The sequence below is a fragment of the Nerophis lumbriciformis genome, linkage group LG28, assembly GCF_033978685.3.
Source record: "Nerophis lumbriciformis linkage group LG28, RoL_Nlum_v2.1, whole genome shotgun sequence".
NCBI classification, from domain to species: domain Eukaryota; kingdom Metazoa; phylum Chordata; class Actinopteri; order Syngnathiformes; family Syngnathidae; genus Nerophis; species Nerophis lumbriciformis.
Window position 1 is genome coordinate 24,404,768 of NC_084575.2, and position 20,799 is coordinate 24,425,566.

The 20,799-nt window shown below is 37.3% G+C and overlaps 1 protein-coding gene across 6 annotated transcripts in view; it reads right to left on the bottom strand.

Moving 5' to 3' along the window:
- The window catches only part of foxp1b (forkhead box P1b), a 536,506-nt gene that overhangs the window by 83,383 nt on the left and 432,324 nt on the right, over nt 1-20,799 (bottom strand). For all 6 annotated transcript variants that reach the window (XM_061923944.2, XM_061923948.2, XM_061923943.2 and 3 more), the window contains exon 9: nt 4,020-4,233. In XM_061923944.2, the coding sequence (XP_061779928.1) occupies nt 4,020-4,233 (214 nt within the window). The remainder of the gene's footprint in view (nt 1-4,019; nt 4,234-20,799) is intronic.

Consider the following 20,799-nt stretch of genomic DNA (forward strand, 5'->3'; position numbering starts at 1 on the left):
TGCCTTAGTCAGAAAGTAGTCTTTGCAATTAAGTAGAATGTGCCGGTGTTATCTTCTGTTGGGCCCTACAAAGTGTTGCTGAGCCCTACATGCTAATCGGTTGCATGTCTGGGAAAAACCCAATGTAAATTAGCATCGAGCTAGCACATTTTTAAAATCGATATCTCTAATTGGTACCAGTACTCAACGGTACCACTTTTTGGTAGTTCCGTGTGTGTTCAAATGTGTTAATACATGGTAATTGTTTAAAACACACTGTGATGTCCATTTATCACTTCTGGGTGTCATTTGCAAGTATTATATAGTAGACTTAGCATGCAGTTGCAATAACAATACATTAGATGGCAGTAGTGTGTAGACTATTCAGAAAGTAGTCTTTGTCATTAAGTACAATGTGCCGGTGTTATCTTCTGTTGCGCCCTACAAAGTGTTGCTGAGCCCTATATGCTAATCGGTAGCATCTCTGGGGAACATCGAGCTAGCACATTTTAAAAAGCATAGCCTTACTGTACTTTTGAGCGTGACGTCGCATGCAACAAAGGTTTTGAAAATATGGTTGGATTTGACATAAATTGGTACCCGGTAGTACTGACATAATTGGGTCGGTACCTATTAAAAAGGTACCGAATTTGGTACCCATGCCGACATGACATGCAAGCTTTTTTTCCACGATTCTTTTCCTCTCTCAACACTGAGGCAGCAACATCACCTGTTTTAATGGACGCACCGTGTAATAATGTGTAATATTCTTAAGGAAAGGCAATTTAATTGACAGTGAGGTGGCCTCGACCCCTTCATTAAGTGTACCGTATTATTAAATGGAAAATAAATTAATTATAAACACTGCAAACCCTGTGGGGACAATGCAATTTGTGGAGGCACTGGAAGACTGTGAATTAATTAGAAAAAAATAATACTTATGGAAGGATGTAAGAATATGTAAGATTGCATTAGATTTGCCATTGTACTGTTATGTGAAAAAGTATAAAAATAAAAATAAAAAAAGATACTGGACACCTGCAATGTAATAGGACCTTAAAATAAGATGTATAAAATACTGGGCCTGACTAAATGTAATTAATCACAAAAATATTGCATTAATCATGTCAGATTAATCACACAATTTATTTTAACTTTAACTTAATTGCTGATAGTTACCTGAAAGGCGGGCGCCTATTTATTATATGGTCAGTGGTCAGGTCAATGCATACGTCAGTGCAAAGATGAATGAGGGGAGACTGACTTGTGTCCTAATTGCACTTCAAAATACACCTTGACAGGACTTTGGACAAAACCGAGGTAATTTGCATGTAATTATATCAAATACCATCCAAAAGCACAAGAATGCTACTAGTACATCTACAACAAAACAAGGTTGGTGGAGTATACTTGCAGATATGTTGTTAAATGTGATTAATTGTGTTTAATCAGCATTCAAAGGGGCGATTAATCGCAATGAATCTGATTTAAAAAAGAAAAAAATCCTTTGACAGCAAAAAAGTTGAGTAAGTATCTCAAAATTCTGCCAAAACACCAGCAACAAGCTGAAAAGTTTGAGTTTTGAGAGATCTTTGTAATTGTAGCAATATAATTTTTCTTTTAGCCGGTCTGGGCCTCCAACTCCACATTTCACTTCCAAATACACCCCAACCGAACTTTAGATAAAACTATCAGCAAATTGTATAAATAAAATAAAGTAATACATTAAAAAAGACATTCTGACAATGAAATTGCATTTGTTTCAAAATGTCAGTCTTTTTAAAAGTTAATTTAAATTATGCAAGAAAGTAATTTGCTGCGATTAATCATGATTAATCTAAAATTAGAAAGTGTGATTAATCTGATTAAAAAAATAATAATAATTTAACCCCACGATAAAAATTATATTCTGACTAATGGCATTTCAGTCAACATATTAGGGTATTTTTGAATATTATGCAAACAAGTAATTTACTGTGATTAATCATGATTAATCCAAAATTTAAAAAGTGGAATTAATCTGATTAAAGAAACAAAATCATTTAACACATCTGTAAAAATTACATTCTGACATTGAAATTATATTTGTTTTTAAAAGTTAATTAAAATGACCAAGAAAGTAACTTACTGTGATTAATCATGATTAATCTAAAATTAAAAAGTGTGATTAATCTGATTAAAAAAACAATCTTTTAACCTCACTTTTAAAAAATGATTCTGACTATTGGCATTTCAGTCAACATATTAAGGTATTTTTTTTAATATTATGCAAACAAGTCATTTACTGTGATTAATCGTGATTAATCCAAAATTTTAAAAGTGGGATTCATCTGATGAAAGAAACAAAATCATTTAACACCTCTATAAAAATATACATTCTGACAATTAAATTATATTTGTTTTTAAAAGTGAATTTAAATTACTAAGAAAATAACTTACTGTGATTAATCATGATTAATCTAAAATTAGAAAGTGTGATTAATCTGATAAAAAAAAACAATCATTTAACCCCACTATAAAAATTATATTCTGACAATTTGCATTTCAGTCAAACTATTAGGGCCTTTTTTAATATTATGCAAGAAAGTAATTTACTGTGATTAATCATCATTAATCCAAAATGTAAAATGTGTGATTAATCTGAATAAAGAAACTAAATCATTTAACACCACTAAACAATATATATTCTAAAAATGAGAGTGCATTTGAGTCAACATATTAGGGTATTTTTGAACATTATGCAAACAAGCAATTTACTGTGATTAATCCTGATTAATCCAATATTCAAAAGTGTGATTAATCGGATTAAAAACAAAATAATTTTAACACCACTATAAAAAAAAAAATCTTAAAATGAAATTGCATTTGAGTCAACATATTAGGGTCTTTTTCAAAAATTATGCAAGCAAGTAATTTACTGTGATTAATCCTGATTAAGCCAATAGTCAAAAGTGTGATTAATCGGATTAAAAACAAAATAATTTTAACACCACTATAAAACAAATTTATTCTTAAAATGAAATTGCATTTGAGTCAACATATTAGGGTCTTTTTTTTAAATTATGCAAGCAAGTAATTTAATGTGATTAATCCAATAGTCAAAAATTTGATTAATCTGATTAAAAACAAAATAATTTTAACACCACTATAAAAAAAAAAAATCTTAAAATGGAATTGCATTTGAGTCAACATATTAGGGTCTTTTTTTTAAATTATGCAAGCAAGTAATTTAATGTGATTAATCCAATAGTCAAAAGTGTGATTAATCTGATTAAAAACTAAATAATTTTAACACCACTATAAAACAAAAATATTCTTAAAATGTAATTGCATTTGAGTCAACATATTAGGGTCTTTTTCAAAAATTATGCAAGCAAGTAATTTACTGTGATTAATCCTGATTAATCCAATAGTCAAAAGTGTGATTAATCGGATTAAAAACAAAATCATTTTTACACCACTATAAAAAATTATATTCTGACAATAAAATTGCATTTGAGTCAACATATTAGGGTCTTTTTCAAAAATTATGCAAGCAAGTAATTTACTGTGATTAAACCTGATTAATCCAAAAGTCAAAAGTGTGATTAATCGGATTAAAAACTAAATCATTTTAACACCACTATAACAAAAATATATTCTTAAAATGAAATTGCATTTGAGTCAAAATATTAGGGTCTGTTGGAAAATTTTGCAAGCAAGTATTTTACAGCGATTAATCATGAATAATTTGAGATTCAAAAGTGCGATTATTCTGATTTAAAAAAAAACCACCACAATAAAAATAATATTCGGACAATGACATTGCATTTGAGTAAAAATATTAGGGTATTTTTGAAAATTATGGAAGCAAGTAATTTTCTGCAATTAATCATAATTAATCCAAATTCAAAAGTGTGATTAGTCTGATTAAAAACACCACTGTAATATACACAGTGTTACAGTTACAATAATAGTGTGTCAATTAAAATTGAGCATCATTTTTGATATGGCTTTTGGCGTGGGGCGTCCGTGAGTGATGAAAAAGTGTTGGAACTTACACTTCTCTCTTATGACTCATGTACTGCCCATTGGTGGCGTCGTGCTGGTTGTGGACTGGGTTCTTTGGTGGTGTCGGGGAGGACAGATCAAGCCCTCGGTGGCCATTGTTGTTGTTGTTGTTGTGGCTGCTGCTGTTGTTGTTGTTGTACTCCTCTTTCACATGAGCGTTTGTTACCTCCTTCCATAGCTGCTGCAGCTCCGCAGGAATTATGCCTGGAACAAACAAAATGGATAATACAATCAATTAGAAGCTAATCCAACTAAATCACTTAATTAAATAATTTGTCTGTAAACAAAACCGCGTATTAATTACAATCTCAAGCAAGCACTTGCACCCCCCTTCACATGGCCCCTGTCATCCGGAGCATATTTAAGCCCGCATTTCATGCCCAGAGTAAATAATTAACATTTAGACAAGGCGTGGAATCTGAATAATGGCCGTCAACACGCACGCAACAATGTGTTTACAGAGGCAACACAAGAAAACACCCCCCCCCCCCCCCCCCCCACCGACTCCCTGCCTCTTTGAGAAACAGGACCCTGGGGTAATATTCTCCAAAGCGCATTAATGTGCAAAATACTTAAAGCTCTGCGCCGCCTCCAATTGACACAGAAGACTTAAACCTCATTTAACAAGTCAAGCACACTGCAGCTCACACAGCTCTTTGAAGAAAAAAAAAAATCCCTTGAAGACAGATGACATTTTTGGTGTACTGACAACACATTCACAGGTTGAGTGTGTGTGTTTGTGTGTGTGTGTTTGTGTGTGTGTGTGTGTGTGTGTGTGTGTGTGTGTGTGTGTGTGTGTGTGTGTGTGTGTGTGTGTGTGTGTGTGTGTGTGTGTGTGTGCACGCTCCTGCATATGGGTGACAGCAATTCTGACACAAAGGGTCAGGAGTTTGGATAAAAAAAATTAAATTCTGTGTTTTTGAGAGTAAAAGCAACAAACCAACAAACCAGAGTTTGTTGGTATATCACATACTTTGTTGTAGGGGTGCAATGGCACATGAATTATATATATACACACACACACACATGTATGTATATATATATATATATATATATATATATATATATATATATATATATATATATATATATATATATATGCATATATATATATATGCATATATATATAAATATATATATATATATAAATATATATATATATATATACATATGTATGCATATATATGTATATATGCATGTATATATATATGTGTGTGTTTGTATATATACAGATATATGTGTTTATATATATATACATATATATATATATATACATATATATAAACACATATCTGTATATATACAAACACACACACACTATATATACATACATATATACATATATATGCATATATATATACATACATATGTATGCATATATATACATATATATGCATATATATATATATACATATGTATGCATATATATATACATTTATATTCAAATATATATATATATATATATATATATATATATATATATATATATATATATATATATATATATATATATATATATATATATGATTGGCAACACTAAATTGGCCCTAGTGTGTGAATGTTGTCTGTCTATCTGTGTTGGCCCTGCGATGAGGTGGCGACTTGTCCAGGGTGTACCCCGCCTTCCGCCTGATTGTAGCTGAGATAGGCTCCAGCACCCACCGCAACCCCAAAAGGGATAAGCGGTAGAAAATGGATGGATGGATATATATATATATATATATATACACATATATATACAGTCTCTACATACAAACACATATATATATACTGTATATATAAAAACACACATATATATATATATATATATATATATATATATATACATACAAACACACATACAGTATATACATACATATATACACACATACATACATACATACAAACACACACACATACATAAATACTGCACGCCCGCCCGCCCGCCCGCCCGCCCGCCGAACGCCCGCCCGCCCGCCCGCACGCACGCACGCACACGACCTGAGTACACAGGACCTAGATGTGTTTCATAAAATCTTGCACTCTTCCGCCCTTCTTGATTACCTCTCGAGGAACTCTGAAGAAACCTTTATACTTTTTTCGCCATTCGAACGGTTTGTACAGCCGAAATCCACGCAACAATAGGGCATTTTTCTTCGGGAAAGGCTAAATGGCACCTAGTACCCATTGAGAACAGACGCTGGCATGACCACCACACATATTTAATGAAATCCAAGCATTTTCCATGCTTTTAGGGCCCATTCTATACTAAGGTTATCCAGGGTAAATCCCACCTAACCTTATCCTTGTCCACACACACACAATGGTCGTTTACGACCCCTCCCCCCTCCGTCCACCGGCTCAACGCGACCTAGTACGCATGCGTGGAAAATGCAGACGTCATAGTCACCTCCATTGTTGCTTTGTGTGCAAGTTCTTAAATTAAATGTAACTTATCTGAACAATATCCAGTGTTGTGGTATTTCAATGAACTGGAATCCAGTGTGCTCTGGGGCCCTATTGTAGTGAATCACACCTGAGTCATCATAAATTAATCAAATCTTTATTAGACACGTAAACAATGTGATAAAGAACATTTTACATCAATCAAAGTAGGGATCTAGATATCTGGTCAGGACACTCCTCACTCTTTTGCCTTCACCTTCATTGTCCATTCCTTTTTGGTGACTTTATATACTCTGGACCTAGACGTTGAGTCTGCGACATACATGGCGGACAATAACTGATACAGTCTGCTTTGCCAGTCCAAAAGCATTCGCTGTTTTGCGTAGTCTTCCCTCGACGGCCAGGTTAATACAAACCACACGCTACCTTTTTATCACATCCACGGTAGCTCGCATTCTAGTTGACTCTCCTTCAACAAATGGTCGAAGTTTTTCGCTTAGTAGAATCACAGCTGACCTGGACATTCAAAAGTTCTCTAGCCGTCTGAGAAGTGTTGTATCCCGAATAGCTGCAATCGCTTTCTCTTAAGGTATTCATGTGTGATCTCCACAAGCGTCTGTACAGACGGAAGGAGAAACACGGCCATGTCTGAATGACTCGCCTTCATAGTTCCAGTGGTTAGCTTCGAGTTACGAAACCGCTCTATTATGAAGCTGTGGCGCGTTCTTTCTGATGTCACTTCCTGTGTGGGCCGTGGTCTTTCTGGCGTCACTTCCTCTCCGAACTCAGTTTGTAAACAATCAATGAGTCCATACAAAGCTAAGAGCCGGAGATTCAAGAAATACACGATGGACTTACCCGTGTAAAAAATTGTCCGAGAAGGGTTTAGTATGGCTGAAACGGGGCTTAGGCTAAATAATTATTCGTTTAAGGGGTTATCCAGCTTAGTGTAGACATAGCCTAAAAAAGGATTTGGTGGGACAAATGTGGCACCCGGGCCTTGAGTTTGACACCTGTGCTCTAGAACAGTGTTTTTCAACCACTGTGCCACGGCAATGCAGTCTGGTGTGCCGTGGGAGATTATGCAGTTTCACCTATTTGGGTTACAAATATTTTTTGCAAACCAGTAAATATAATCCGCAAATAATGTGTTGTTGTTGAATGTCGGTGCCGTATAGAGTTTGGCAGAGTAACCATGTTATTCTTTTCCATATCAGTAGGTGGCAGCCGGTAGCTAATTGCTTTGTAGATGTCAAGAACACAATGGTTTGTCGTGATCACAATATACAGGCGACAGTGGGAGGCAGAGTGCAGGTAAAAAGGTGTCTAATGCTTAAATCAAAAATAAACAAAAGGTGAGTGCCCCTAAGAAAAGGCATTGAAGTTTAGGGAAGGCTATGCAGAACGAAACTAAAACTGAACTGGCTGCAAAGAAAACAGACGGACGACAGCAAAGACTTACTGTGGAGCAGAGACAGCGTCCACAAAGTGCAGTATCGCCATGACATGACAATCAACAATGTCCACAGAAAAAAGATAGCAACAAATGAAATAGTCTTGATTGCTAAAACAAAGCGGGTGCGGGAAATAGCGCTCAAAGGAAGACATGCAACTGCTACAGGAAAATACCAACAAAACAGGAAAAGCCACCAAAATAGAAGTGCAAGACACTACATACAGGAAAACACCAAAAAAGTCAAAATAAGTCACGGCGTGATATGACAGGTGGTGACAGTACACCTACTTTGAGACAAGAGCTACATTGATGCATGCTTGGTTATGGTTTGAAGTCATATCCAACAATTGCGACTTTTTACTGTCAACTGAGTTTCGTTTTTTAATGATTTCTGCTGGTGGTGTGCCTCCGGATATTTTCAACGAAAAAAATGTGCCTTGGCTCAAAAGAGGTTGAAAAACACAGGTCTACATAACATGTAATGGTGGTTCTTTGGTCAAAATGTTGCATAGATGATGTTTTACAGATCATCTTCAAGCCGCTATTACGAGTGTTCTTAACTCATTACATGTAAAGTCAGATATGTCAAGCCTTCATTTCATATAAATTCGATGATAATGGCTTAGTTTAAAAAAAGATTTTAAATTTTAGGTTTTCATAAACTGTAAACCATAAATATGACTATGAAATGTTCTTTGGATTGGGCCATATAAGTAAACACAGTGCTTGTGTGTGACCTGAGGATGTCATTATTGTCTACTGAGTTTCATTTTTTAATGTTTTCTGCTGGATTTTTCCAACGAAAAAAATGTGCCAACCACGGAACACACTGGGAAGGGAAGGCCACTCATTTAGCACTACAATTAATTAAATCCATTCTCAAAAATGAGAAGTGGCAAATGAAAGATGATTTGCACGTGCTTATCTCCTCGAGTCCAAGGTCTCCAAATCCCCCTCCTCGTTTCTCATCAGCAGCTATCACAAGTGCTCCTTTCAAGCGCCGGATTGTAACGCATTGTATGCAAAATGCTCCGTCTTAATTTATTCCTGTTGTGCAAAATAAAACGCGAGGTGCCGATCTCGGTCGGATCGGCGAGAGGAAAAAAAATATTTTCAATTTGATAAGCTACTAAAGATTTTAATTATGCCGGTAATGGAGAACATTGGCCTAATGAGGCGGAGGACTCCGGAGAGACGCGGGGGGCTAAGAAGTGTGAAATGAGTCTGATAGGATTGCTCCAAATTCACACTGGATCGTTTGCATATCAAAGAGCGGGAAGTGATCGCAGGACGTATCAATAACCTCGCCACGTTCCAAGGAGTGTCTTTGCTCGCTCAAATATTTCAACGCGCTTGCTCGTGTGTGTTTCCCCTTATTCTCTTCCAACGCCTTGCCGGGTTCTAATTGAAGGCCACGCCCATGACAGGCGAAGCATGCTTAACATTGCACTCTGTGTTTTTTTTAGCATGCAAATCACCCGCTAACCGATATACAATTACACAACTAAATGTTCCATCGAGGTTCGGACGCTGTAAACCAGTGAGATACAGTCTGGTGTGCCGTGGGAGATTGTGTAATTTCACCTATTTGGGTTAAAAATATGCAATTTTTTATGCCAACCAGTAATTTTAATCTGCGATGCCGTCTAGAGCTCGGCAGAGTAACCGTGTAATACTCGTCCATATCAGTAGGTGGCAGCAGGTAGCTACCGTATTTTTCGGAGTATAAGTCGCACCGGAGTATAAGTCGCACCTGCCGAAAATGCATAATAAAGAAGGAAAAAAACATATATAAATCGCACGGCCAAACTATGAAAAAAACTGCGACTTATAGTCGGAAAAATACGGTAATTGCTTTGTAGACGTCGTATCTAATGCTTAAACCAAAAATAAACAAGAGGCGAGTGCTCCTAAAAAAGGCATTGAAGCTTAAGGATGGCTGTGGAAAACGAAACTACAATTGAACTGGCTACAAAGTAAAGAAAAACAGAATGCTGGACGACAGCAAAGACTTACACTGCAAAAAGTCATCGTTCAAAAACAAGAAAACATTTTTTACAAAATTTAGGGTTATTTTATTTGAACTAGGGTTGCAACTAACGATTAATTTGATAATCGATTAATCTGTCGATTATTACTTTGATTAATCAATTAATAATCGGATAAAAGAGACAAACTACATTTCTATCCTTTCCAGTATTTTTTTGAAAAAAAACAGCATACTGGCACCATACTTATTTTGATTATTGTTTCTCATCTGTTTGTACATGTTGCAGTTTATAAACAAAGGTTCCTAAAAAAAAAAATAATAAAAAAAATAAAAACACTGCCTCTGCGCACGCGCATAGCATAGATCCAACGAATCGATGACTAAATTAATCACCAACTATTTTTTATAATCGATTTTAATCGATTAGTTGTTGCAGCCCTAATTTGAACTAAGCAAAATTATCTGCCAATAGAACAAGACAATTCGGCTGGTCAAGACTTTCCAAAACAAGTAAAATTAGCTAACCTCAATGAACCCAAAAATACCTTAAAATAAGTATATTCTCACTAATAACAAGTGCACTTTTCTTGGTAGAAAAAAAAAGAGACCTTATTGCTCAATATGTTGGAAAAATATTCTTAAATTAAGTAAATGCTAGTGCCATTATCTTGACATAATGATATGCGCTCGGCATCATGATTTTTTTTTTCATGCTTGAAGTAAGAAATTATTACTTTAAAAAAGTAGTTTTATACTTGTGAGTGTTGATGACACAGCTTTGCATCAGTTGATATTCTAGTTTCAAGCATGTTTTACTCTATATAGGTCATAACATCTCAGCAACAAGCTGTAATATCTTACTGAGATCATTTAGGACCAAAACCCTTAAAACAAGTAAAACACTCTAACATAAAATCTGCTTAGTGAGAAGAATTATCTTATCAGACCGAAAATAAGCAAATATCACCCTTATTTGAGATATTTCATCTTACTTAGATTTCAGTTTTTGCAGTGTGTGAGATACAGTCTGGTGTGCCGTGGGAGATTATGTCATTTCACCTATTTGGGTTAAAAATATTTTATGCCAACCAGTAATTATAATCTGCAAGTGTCGATGCTGTCTAGAGCTCGGCAGAGTAACCATGTAATACTCGTCCATATCAGTAGCAGGTAGCTAATTGCTTTGTAAACGTCGTATCTAATGCTTAAACCAAAAATAAACAAGAGGTGAGTGCCCCTAAAAAAGGCATTGAAGCTTAAGGATGGCTGTGGAAAACGAAACTACAATTGAACTGGCTGCAAAGTAAAGAAAAACAGAATGCTGGACGACAGCAAAGACTTACACTGCAAAAAGTCAGCGTTCAAAAACAAGAAATTTTTTTTTACAAAATTTAGGGGGATTTTATTTGAACTAGGGTTGCAACTAACGATTAATTTGATAATCGATTAATCTGTCGATTATTACTTTGATTAATCAATTAAAAATCGGATAAAAGAGACAAACTACATTTCTATCCTTTCCAGTATTTTTTTGAAAAAAAAACAGCATACTGGCACCATACTTATTTTGATTATTGTTTCTCATCTGTTTGTACATGTTGCAGTTTATAAATAAAGGTTTCTAAAAAAAATAAAAATAAAATAATATAAAAAAATAGCCTCTGCGCACGCGCATAGCATAGATCCAACGAATCGATGACTAAATTAATCACCAACTATTTTTTATAATCGATTTTAATCGATTAGTTGTTGCAGCCCTAATTTGAACTAAGCAAAATTATCTGCCAATAGAACAAGACAATTCGGCTGGTCAAGACTTTCCAAAACAAGTAAAATTAGCTAACCTCAATGAACCCAAAAACACCTTAAAATAAGTATATTCTCACTAATAACAAGTGCACTTTTCTTGGTAGAAAAAAAAAAAAGAGACCTTTTTGCGCAATATGTTGGAAAAATATTCTTAAATTTAGTAAATGCTAGTGCCATTATCTTGACATAATGATATGCGCTCGGCATCATGATTTTTTTTTTCATGCTTGAAGTAAGAAATTATTTCTTTAATAAAGTAGTTTTATACTTGTGAGTGTTAATGACACAGCTTTGCAACAGTTGATATTCTAGTTCCAAGCATGTTTTACTCAATATAGGTCATACAATCTCAGCTACAAGCTGTAATATCTTACCGAGATCATTTAGGACCAAAACCTTTAAAACAAGTAAAACACTCTAACATAAAATCTGCTTAGTGAGAAGAATTATCTTATCAGACCGAAAATAAGCAAATATCACCCTTATTTGAGATATTTCATCTTACTTAGATTTCAGTTTTTGCATTGTGTGAGATACAGTCTGGTGTGTCGTGGGAGATTATGTCATTTCACCTATTTGGGTTAAAAATATTTTATGCCAACCAGTAATTATAATCATCTGCAAGTGTCGATGCTGTCTAGCGCTCGGCAGAGTAACCGTGTAATACTCGTCCATATCAGTAGGTGGCAGCAGGTAGCTAATTGCTTTGTAAACGTCGTATCTAATACTTAAACCAAAAATAAACAAGAGGCGAGTGCCCCTAAAAAAGGCATTGAAGCTTAAGGATGGCTATGGAAAACGAAACTAAAACCGAACTGGCTACAAAGTAAACAAAAACAGAATGCTGGACGACAGCAAAAACTTACACTGCAAAAAGTCAGCGTTCAAAAACAAGACTTTTTTTTTTTTACAAAATTTAGGGGTATTTTATTTGAACTAGGGCTGCAACTAACGATTAATTTGATAATCGATTAATCTGTCGATTATTACTTTGATTAATCGATTAATAATCGGATAAAAGAGACAAACTACATTTCTATCCTTTCCAGTATTTTTTTGAAAAAAAAACAGCATACTGGCACCATACTTATTTTGATTATTGTTTCTCATCTGTTTGTACATGTTGCAGTTTATAAATAAAGGTTTCTAAAAAAAATAAAAATAAAATAATATAAAAAAATAGCCTCTGCGCACGCGCATAGCATAGATCCAACGAATCCATGACTAAATTAATCACCAACTATTTTTTATAATCGATTTTAATCGATTAGTTGTTGCAGCCCTAATTTGAACTAAGCAACATTATCTGCCAATAGAACAATAAAATTCGGCTGGTCAAGACTTTCCAAAACAAGTAAAATTAGCTAACCTCAATGAACCCAAAAACACCTTAAAATAAGTATATTCTCACTAATAACAAGTGCACTTTTCTTGGTAGAAAAAAAAAAGAGACCTTTTTGCGCAATATGTTGGAAAAATATTCTTAAATTAAGTAAATGCTAGTGCCATTATCTTGACATAATGATATGCGCTCGGCATCATGATTTTTTTTTTCATGCTTGAAGTAAGAAATTATTTCTTTAATAAAGTAGTTTTATACTTGTGAGTGTTAATGACACAGCTTTGCAACAGTTGATATTCTAGTTCCAAGCATGTTTTACTCAATATAGGTCATACAATCTCAGCTACAAGCTGTAATATCTTACCGAGATCATTTAGGACCAAAACCTTTAAAACAAGTAAAACACTCTAACATAAAATCTGCTTAGTGAGAAGAATTATCTTATCAGACCGAAAATAAGCAAATATCACCCTTATTTGAGATATTTCATCTTACTTAGATTTCAGTTTTTGCATTGTGTGAGATACAGTCTGGTGTGTCGTGGGAGATTATGTCATTTCACCTATTTGGGTTAAAAATATTTTATGCCAACCAGTAATTATAATCATCTGCAAGTGTCGATGCTGTCTAGAGCTCGGCAGAGTAACCGTGTAATACTCGTCCATATCAGTAGGTGGCAGCAGGTAGCTAATTGCTTTGTAAACGTCGTATCTAATACTTAAACCAAAAATAAACAAGAGGCGAGTGCCCCTAAAAAAGGCATTGAAGCTTAAGGATGGCTATGGAAAACGAAACTAAAACCGAACTGGCTACAAAGTAAACAAAAACAGAATGCTGGACGACAGCAAAAACTTACACTGCAAAAAGTCAGCGTTCAAAAACAAGACTTTTTTTTTTTTACAAAATTTAGGGGTATTTTATTTGAACTAGGGCTGCAACTGACGATTAATTTGATAATCGATTAATCTGTCAGTTATTACTTCGATTAATCGATTAATAATCGGATAAAAGAGACAAAACTACATTTCTATCCTTTCCAGTATTTTATTGGAAAAAAAACACAGCATACTGGCACCATACTTATTTTGATTATTGTTTCTCATCTGTTTGTACATGTTGCAGTTTATAAATAAAGGTTTCTAAAAAAAATAAAAATAAAATAATATAAAAAAATAGCCTCTGCGCACGCGCATAGCATAGATCCAACGAATCGATGACTAAATTAATCACCAACTATTTTTTATAATCGATTTTAATCAATTAGATGTTGCAGCCCTAATTTGAACTAAGCAAAATTATCTGCCAATAGAACAAGACAATTCGGCTGGTCAAGACTTTCCAAAACAAGTAAAATTAGCTAACCTCAATGAACCCAAAAATACCTTAAAATAAGTATATTCTCACTAATAACAAGTGCACTTTTCTTGGTAGAAAAAAAAAGGGACCTTTTTGCATAATATGTTGGAAAAATGTTCTTAAATTAAGTAAATGCTAGTGCCATTATCTTGACATAATGATATGTGCTCGGCATCATGATTTTTTTCATGCTTGAAATAAGAAATTATTACTTTAAAAAAGTAGTTTTATACTTGTGAGTGTTGATGACACAGCTTTGCATTGGTTGATATTCTAGTTTCAAGCATGTTTTACTCAATATAGGTCATAACATCTCAGCTACAAGCTGTAATATCTTACTGAGATCATTTAGGACCAAAACCCTTAAAACAAGTAAAACACTCTAACATATAAAATCTGCTTAGTGAGAAAAATTATCTTATCAGACAGAAAATAAGCAAACATAACCCTTATTTGAGATATTTCATCTTACTTAGATTTCAGTTTTTGCAGTGTACAGCGAGCGTGTGGAGCAGCAGACGGCGTCCACAAAGTACATCCCGTACATTGACATTACAATCAACAATTTTCACACAAAGAAAAATAGCGTCCACACAACTGACATAGTCTTGATTGCTAAAACGGAGAATAACGCTCAAAGGAAGACATGAAACTGCTACAGGAAAATACCAACAAAACAGGAAAAGCCACCAAAATAGGAGCGCAAGACACTACACGCGGGAAAACACCAAAAATTCCAAATAAGTCACGGCGTGACGTGACAGGTCGTGACACTTACTTTGAGATAAGAGCTTTAGTGATGCATGCTTGGTTATGGTTTGAATTCATATCCAACAATTGCAATAATGACTTTTTAGACTTAGACTTCCTTTTTATTGTCATTCAAATTTGAACTTTACAGTACAGATAAGAACAATAATTTGTTGCATTAGCTCATGGTAGAGCAGGATAAAAGAGCAATAAGGTGCAGATATAAATAAATAGATTACTGTACAGATAAATATATTGCACTTTCGCATATGCATCCACGTTTATAAATGTATGTTATATTGTCTTTATATTCCAGCGAGTTAAACCATTATTGAGGGGGGAATTGAGGGGATAATTATGATGCGTTCAAGAGGGAAGAAAGCTGATACAGAACCTGGAGGTTCTGCTACGGAGGCTGCGGAACCTCTTTCTACAGTCAATTTTTACTAGAGAAGTCCGATAATGGCTTTTTTGCCGATATCCGATATTCCGATATTGTCCAACTCTTAATTACCGATTCCGATATCAACCGATACCGATATATACAGTCGTGGTATTAACACATTATTATGCCTAATTTTGTTGTGATGCCCCGCTGGATGCATTAAACAATGTAACAAGGTTTTCCAAAATAAATCAACTCAAGTTATGGAAAAAAATGCCAACATGGCACTGCCATATTTATTATTGAAGTCACAAAGTGCATTATTTTTTTTAACATGCCTCAAAACAGCAACTTAGAATTTGGGACATGCTCTCCCTGAGAGAGCATGAGGAGGTTGAGGTGGGCGGGGTTTTGGGTAGCGGGGGGGTGTATATTGTAGAGTTAGTGCTGTAAGGGGTTCTGGGTATTTGTTCTGTTGTGTTTATGTTGTGTTATGGTGCGGATGTTCTCCCGAAATGTGTTTGTCATTCTTGTTTGGTGTGGGCTCACAGTGTGGCGCATATTTGTAACAGTGTTAAAGTTGTTTATACGGCCACCCTCAGTGTGACCCGTATGGCTATTGAACAAGTATGTCTTGCATCAATTCGTAATGAGTAAAGCCGGTAGATATTATGTGACTGGGGTGGCATGCACGTAAAGGAAGTGCCTTTAAGGTTTATTGTCTCTCTGTACCTCTCCCTAGGTCCGTGTACACAGCGGCATTCAAAAACGTCATACATTTTACTTTTAAAAACCGATACCGATAATAACGAAACCAATACCGATAATTCCTGATATTACATTTTAAAGCATTTATCACATACTTGCCAACCCTCCCGGATTTTCCGGGAGACTCCTGAAATTCAGCGCCTCTCCCGAAAACCTCCCGGAATAAATTTTCTCCCGAAAATCTCCCGGAATTCAGCCGGAGCTGGAGGCCACGCCCCCTCCAGCTCCATGCGGACCTGAGTCCAGTGTGCGCACACAAGGAGACAAAGCAGAAGAACGAGACAGTAGTCGAAGAGCGCAGGGGAGACACTTCTCCAGGGCCGATGTATGCTCGGGGCAACACCCTTCACCTTACCCAACAGTGGGTCTCCACAGCGGACGACTTGAGGGTGAATGATGAGTCCAGCGATTAGTTGCAAATCTTGCTTTATTGATTGCTTGCACACAGCCAATCCAACACAAAATCAACTAGTCGCACTCACGCTACCGCTGCCTCTCTTCTCTCGCCCACACACTCACTGACGTCACTCACCTCACATGCAGTCACCTATTAAAGGGCCACACACACACATACTCTACTCTCATAACACACAGTACAGTTAGTAGAACAACTGTGTTTTCATTACTGTGTATTTGATAGGTGCCATTGCCCCGGAATTGTATTGCATTGTACTTTCAAGTACAACAATGAGTAGATGAGTGTTATGTGTGTGTATATGTGTAAATAAATGAACACTGAAATTCAAGTATAAAATAAATAAATATATATATAGCTAGAATTCACTGAAAGTCAAGTATTTCATACATATATATGTATATATATATATGAAATACTCCAGTTGGGAATTCTAGCTGTAAACAGGGGCGCCAAAAAGGGGGGGGGGGGAAGGAGACGGATTCTAGGGGCCCATGATGGAGGGGGGCCCAGAGAGGCCCCTAATGATGATGAAATTATAATACAGAAAAAATAATGACACTGTGTTGGGGGCCCTGTAAAGATTCTTTTCATGGGGCCCAAAATCCCTAGCAGCGCCCCTGGCTGTAAATATACTCCTCCCCTCTTAACCACGCCCCCAACCACCCACCCCCCACCCCCCACCTCCCGAAATCGGAGGTCTCAAGGTTGGCAAGTATGATTTATCAGACATCCCTAGTAATGGGTACCTTTTACATAGTCTTTGGTATGACTCGGCCGGGGTTTGAACTCAAGACCTACCGATCTCAGGGCGGACACTCTAACCACTAGGCCACTGAACAGGTTGTGGTGGTGTGCCTCCGCAATTTTTTCAATGAACAAAAATGTGCCTTGGCTCCAAAAAGGTCGAAAAACACTGCTGAAAACACTCCCCGTTTCTTCGAAGAAAAGGCAAGGTCAGTGTCGATGCGCCCGGACAGCGGGGACAATCATTTCCCCACCCCCTCTCCCGCTCCGCGCCCGGCGACAGTGAGGCGATGTATTTTTAGCCGATGTGCCTGACAGGGCGGGCCCCTGCGCCGGCTCAATTATCCAGCAGTCCCGGTGACCCCGACACGGATGTTTACTCGGATGAAACCGGGGGATGGCTGGCAAAGGCTGATGAGAGCAGGTAACGGAGTGGGGACAAAAAGTGTCTACCATGTTTATTTATCGCCCTCGCCCGGCGCCGCTTTGATCGAAGCCCGGACTCCTCAACCTCGACTCGCGACTTCCCGTAATTGACAATAAAATCCCATTACACAAATGTCTCACCGCATATCATATTTGGTGTTTGGAGCAAACCGCATTGGAGATGCCCCCCATCTGATCACGTCGGGACATAATGACACTGATCCGCGGGATCCTCTTCCTTTGTCCGCCCCTTTAAATCGCCGGATTGGTTTATCTTCCCTCGTTTCATTTTTCAACGCAACTATTTCACCGCTTACGACAGGACAATACAGACGAGCACGTTAAAAAATGTATGTTGTTGGGGACACTTGATTGATCGCCCGCCCGCCCCAAATCAATTTCCACCCGGCAGGTAGCTCTGGCGTGGAGACGGGCCGAGCACTTCAACCTCTTCCTGTCCTTGTCCCCCCCTGCACCCGGGCGACCATGTTCAAGCAAGCAGAAAGTTGATTTAGGGTTCATAATGACATCAGTTGCAGGCCATCATGCTGGAAATAAAAAATGGCCCCCAGTGCTCTGGGCTCTTTAAACCGGGCTGTTACTCCTCGCACACAGAGCCACTGTCAAGGGGGGGGGGGGGGCTGACATTGCTATTAGTTTATTGTTCCGTCAGACTGGGGACCTTCCTGCACCCCTGTTTATGTTGCAGTAATCACTGGCCTGCTGATGTGCACCCCTCAGGCCTGAAATATGTCCTGTCTCGTGCTGCAGGAACTATTACCCGCGACCCACCGCTGGATGTATCAATCACTGACAGGTCGGCCGCATTACCCGCCGCCGTCCCTGATGTGCTGCTGTTTCTGCGGGACACTTCATGGCTGGCTACATTCTTAGCTTTCATATTACCGGCAAATTTGTCTTGTCACCGTCCCACTGGCCGCTCGGAGTCGACTTTAAATGATGTTGTGCGGCGTCCAGAATGTGCCCCCTTGCCTCGTAACCTCGGAATTTTTTTTAGTACTACTGTACTATACACTGCAAAAACTGAAATCTAAGTGAGATTAAATATCTCAAATAAGGGTGATATTTGCTTATTTGGGTGAACTATAGACATTACACATCACGAAACAAAAATAACATAAAGACATCATACATGACCAACACTCATTTACAGGCTTGTCGGACAGGCCTGCTGTTAAAGGGGAACATTATCACAATTTCAGAAGAGTTAAAACCATTAAAAATCAGTTCCCAGTGGCTTATTTTATTTTTCGAAGTTTTTTAAAATGTTTTACCCATCACGCAAAATCCCTAAAAAAAGCTTCAAAGTGCCTGATTTTAACCATCGTTATACACGCCCGTCCATTTTCCTGTGACGTCACACAGTGATGCCAATACAAACAAACATGGCAGATAGAACAGCAAGTCTATAGCGACATTAGCTTGGATTCAGACTCGGATTTCAGCGGCTTAAGCGATTCAACAGATTACGCATGTATTGAAACGGATGGTTGTAGTGTGGAGGCAGGTAGCGAAAACGAAATTGAAGAAGAAACTGAAGCTATTGAGCCATATCGGTTTGAACCGTATGCAAGCGAAAACGACGAAAACGACACGACAGCCAGCGACACGGGAGAAAGCGAGGACGAATTCGGCGATCGCCTTCTAACCAACGATTGGTATGTGTTTGTTTGGCATTAAAGGAAACTAACAACTATGAACTAGGTTTACAGCATATGAAATACATTTGGCAACAACATGCACTTTGAGAGTGCAGACAGCCCAGTTTTCATCAATTAATATATTCTGTAGACATACCCTCATCCGCTCTCTTTTCCTGAAAGCTGATCTGTCCAGTCCAGTTGGAAATGCATCTGCTTTGAGTGTCGCAGGATATCCACACATTCTTGCCATCTCTGTCGTAGCATAGCTTTCGTCGGTAAAGTGTGCGGAACAAACGTCCAATTTCTTGCCACTTTCGCATCTTTGGGCCACTGGTGCAACTTGAATCCGTCCCTGTTCGTGTTGTTACACCCTTCGACAACACACCAACGAGGCATGATGTCTCCAAGGTACGGAAAACAGTCGAAAAACGACACGACAGCCAGCGACACGGGAGAAAGCGAGGATGAATTTGGCGATCGCCTTCTAACCAACGATTGGTATGTGTTTGTTTGGCATTAAAGGAAACTAACAACTATGAACTAGGTTTACAGCATATGAAATACATTTGGCAACAACATGCACTTTGAGAGTGCAGACAGCCCATTTCAGGCGCACTAAGAACATATATTTGTACACGATTTCAGCACTCAGGTTAACCATACCTAAATAGACACAAAATACTGCATTACACAAGACTACCCGAATGTACTCGAATGATTGAAAAAAATAAATGTTTTTAAGCTAAATTATTGGTAAACACAGTTTATGTATAATAATTTACGTAAAACCGCGAGTAATGAATAAAGTTTTCATCAATTAAAATATTCTGTAGACATACCCTCATCCGCTCTCTTTTCCTGAAAGCTGATCTGTCCAGTTTTGGAGTTGATGTCAGCATCTGCTTTGAGTGTCGCAGGATATCCACACATTCTTGCCATCTCTGTCGTAGCATAGCTTTCGTCGGTAAAGTGTGCGGAACAAACGACTGACCATTTCGTCGGCTTTCCCCACACCCTCGTATTTTGAACAAATTTCGTCCAATTTCTTGTCACTTTCGCATCTTTGGGCCACTGGTGCAACTTGAATCTGTCCCTGTTCGTGTTGTTACACCCTCCGACAACACACCGACGAAAGTGAGAAAATGGCGGATTGCTTCCCGATGTGACGTCACGTTGTGACGTCATCGCTCCGAGAGCGAATAATAGAAAGACGTTACATTCGCCAAAATTCACCCATTTAGAGTTCGGAAATCAGTTAAAAAAATATATGGTCTTTT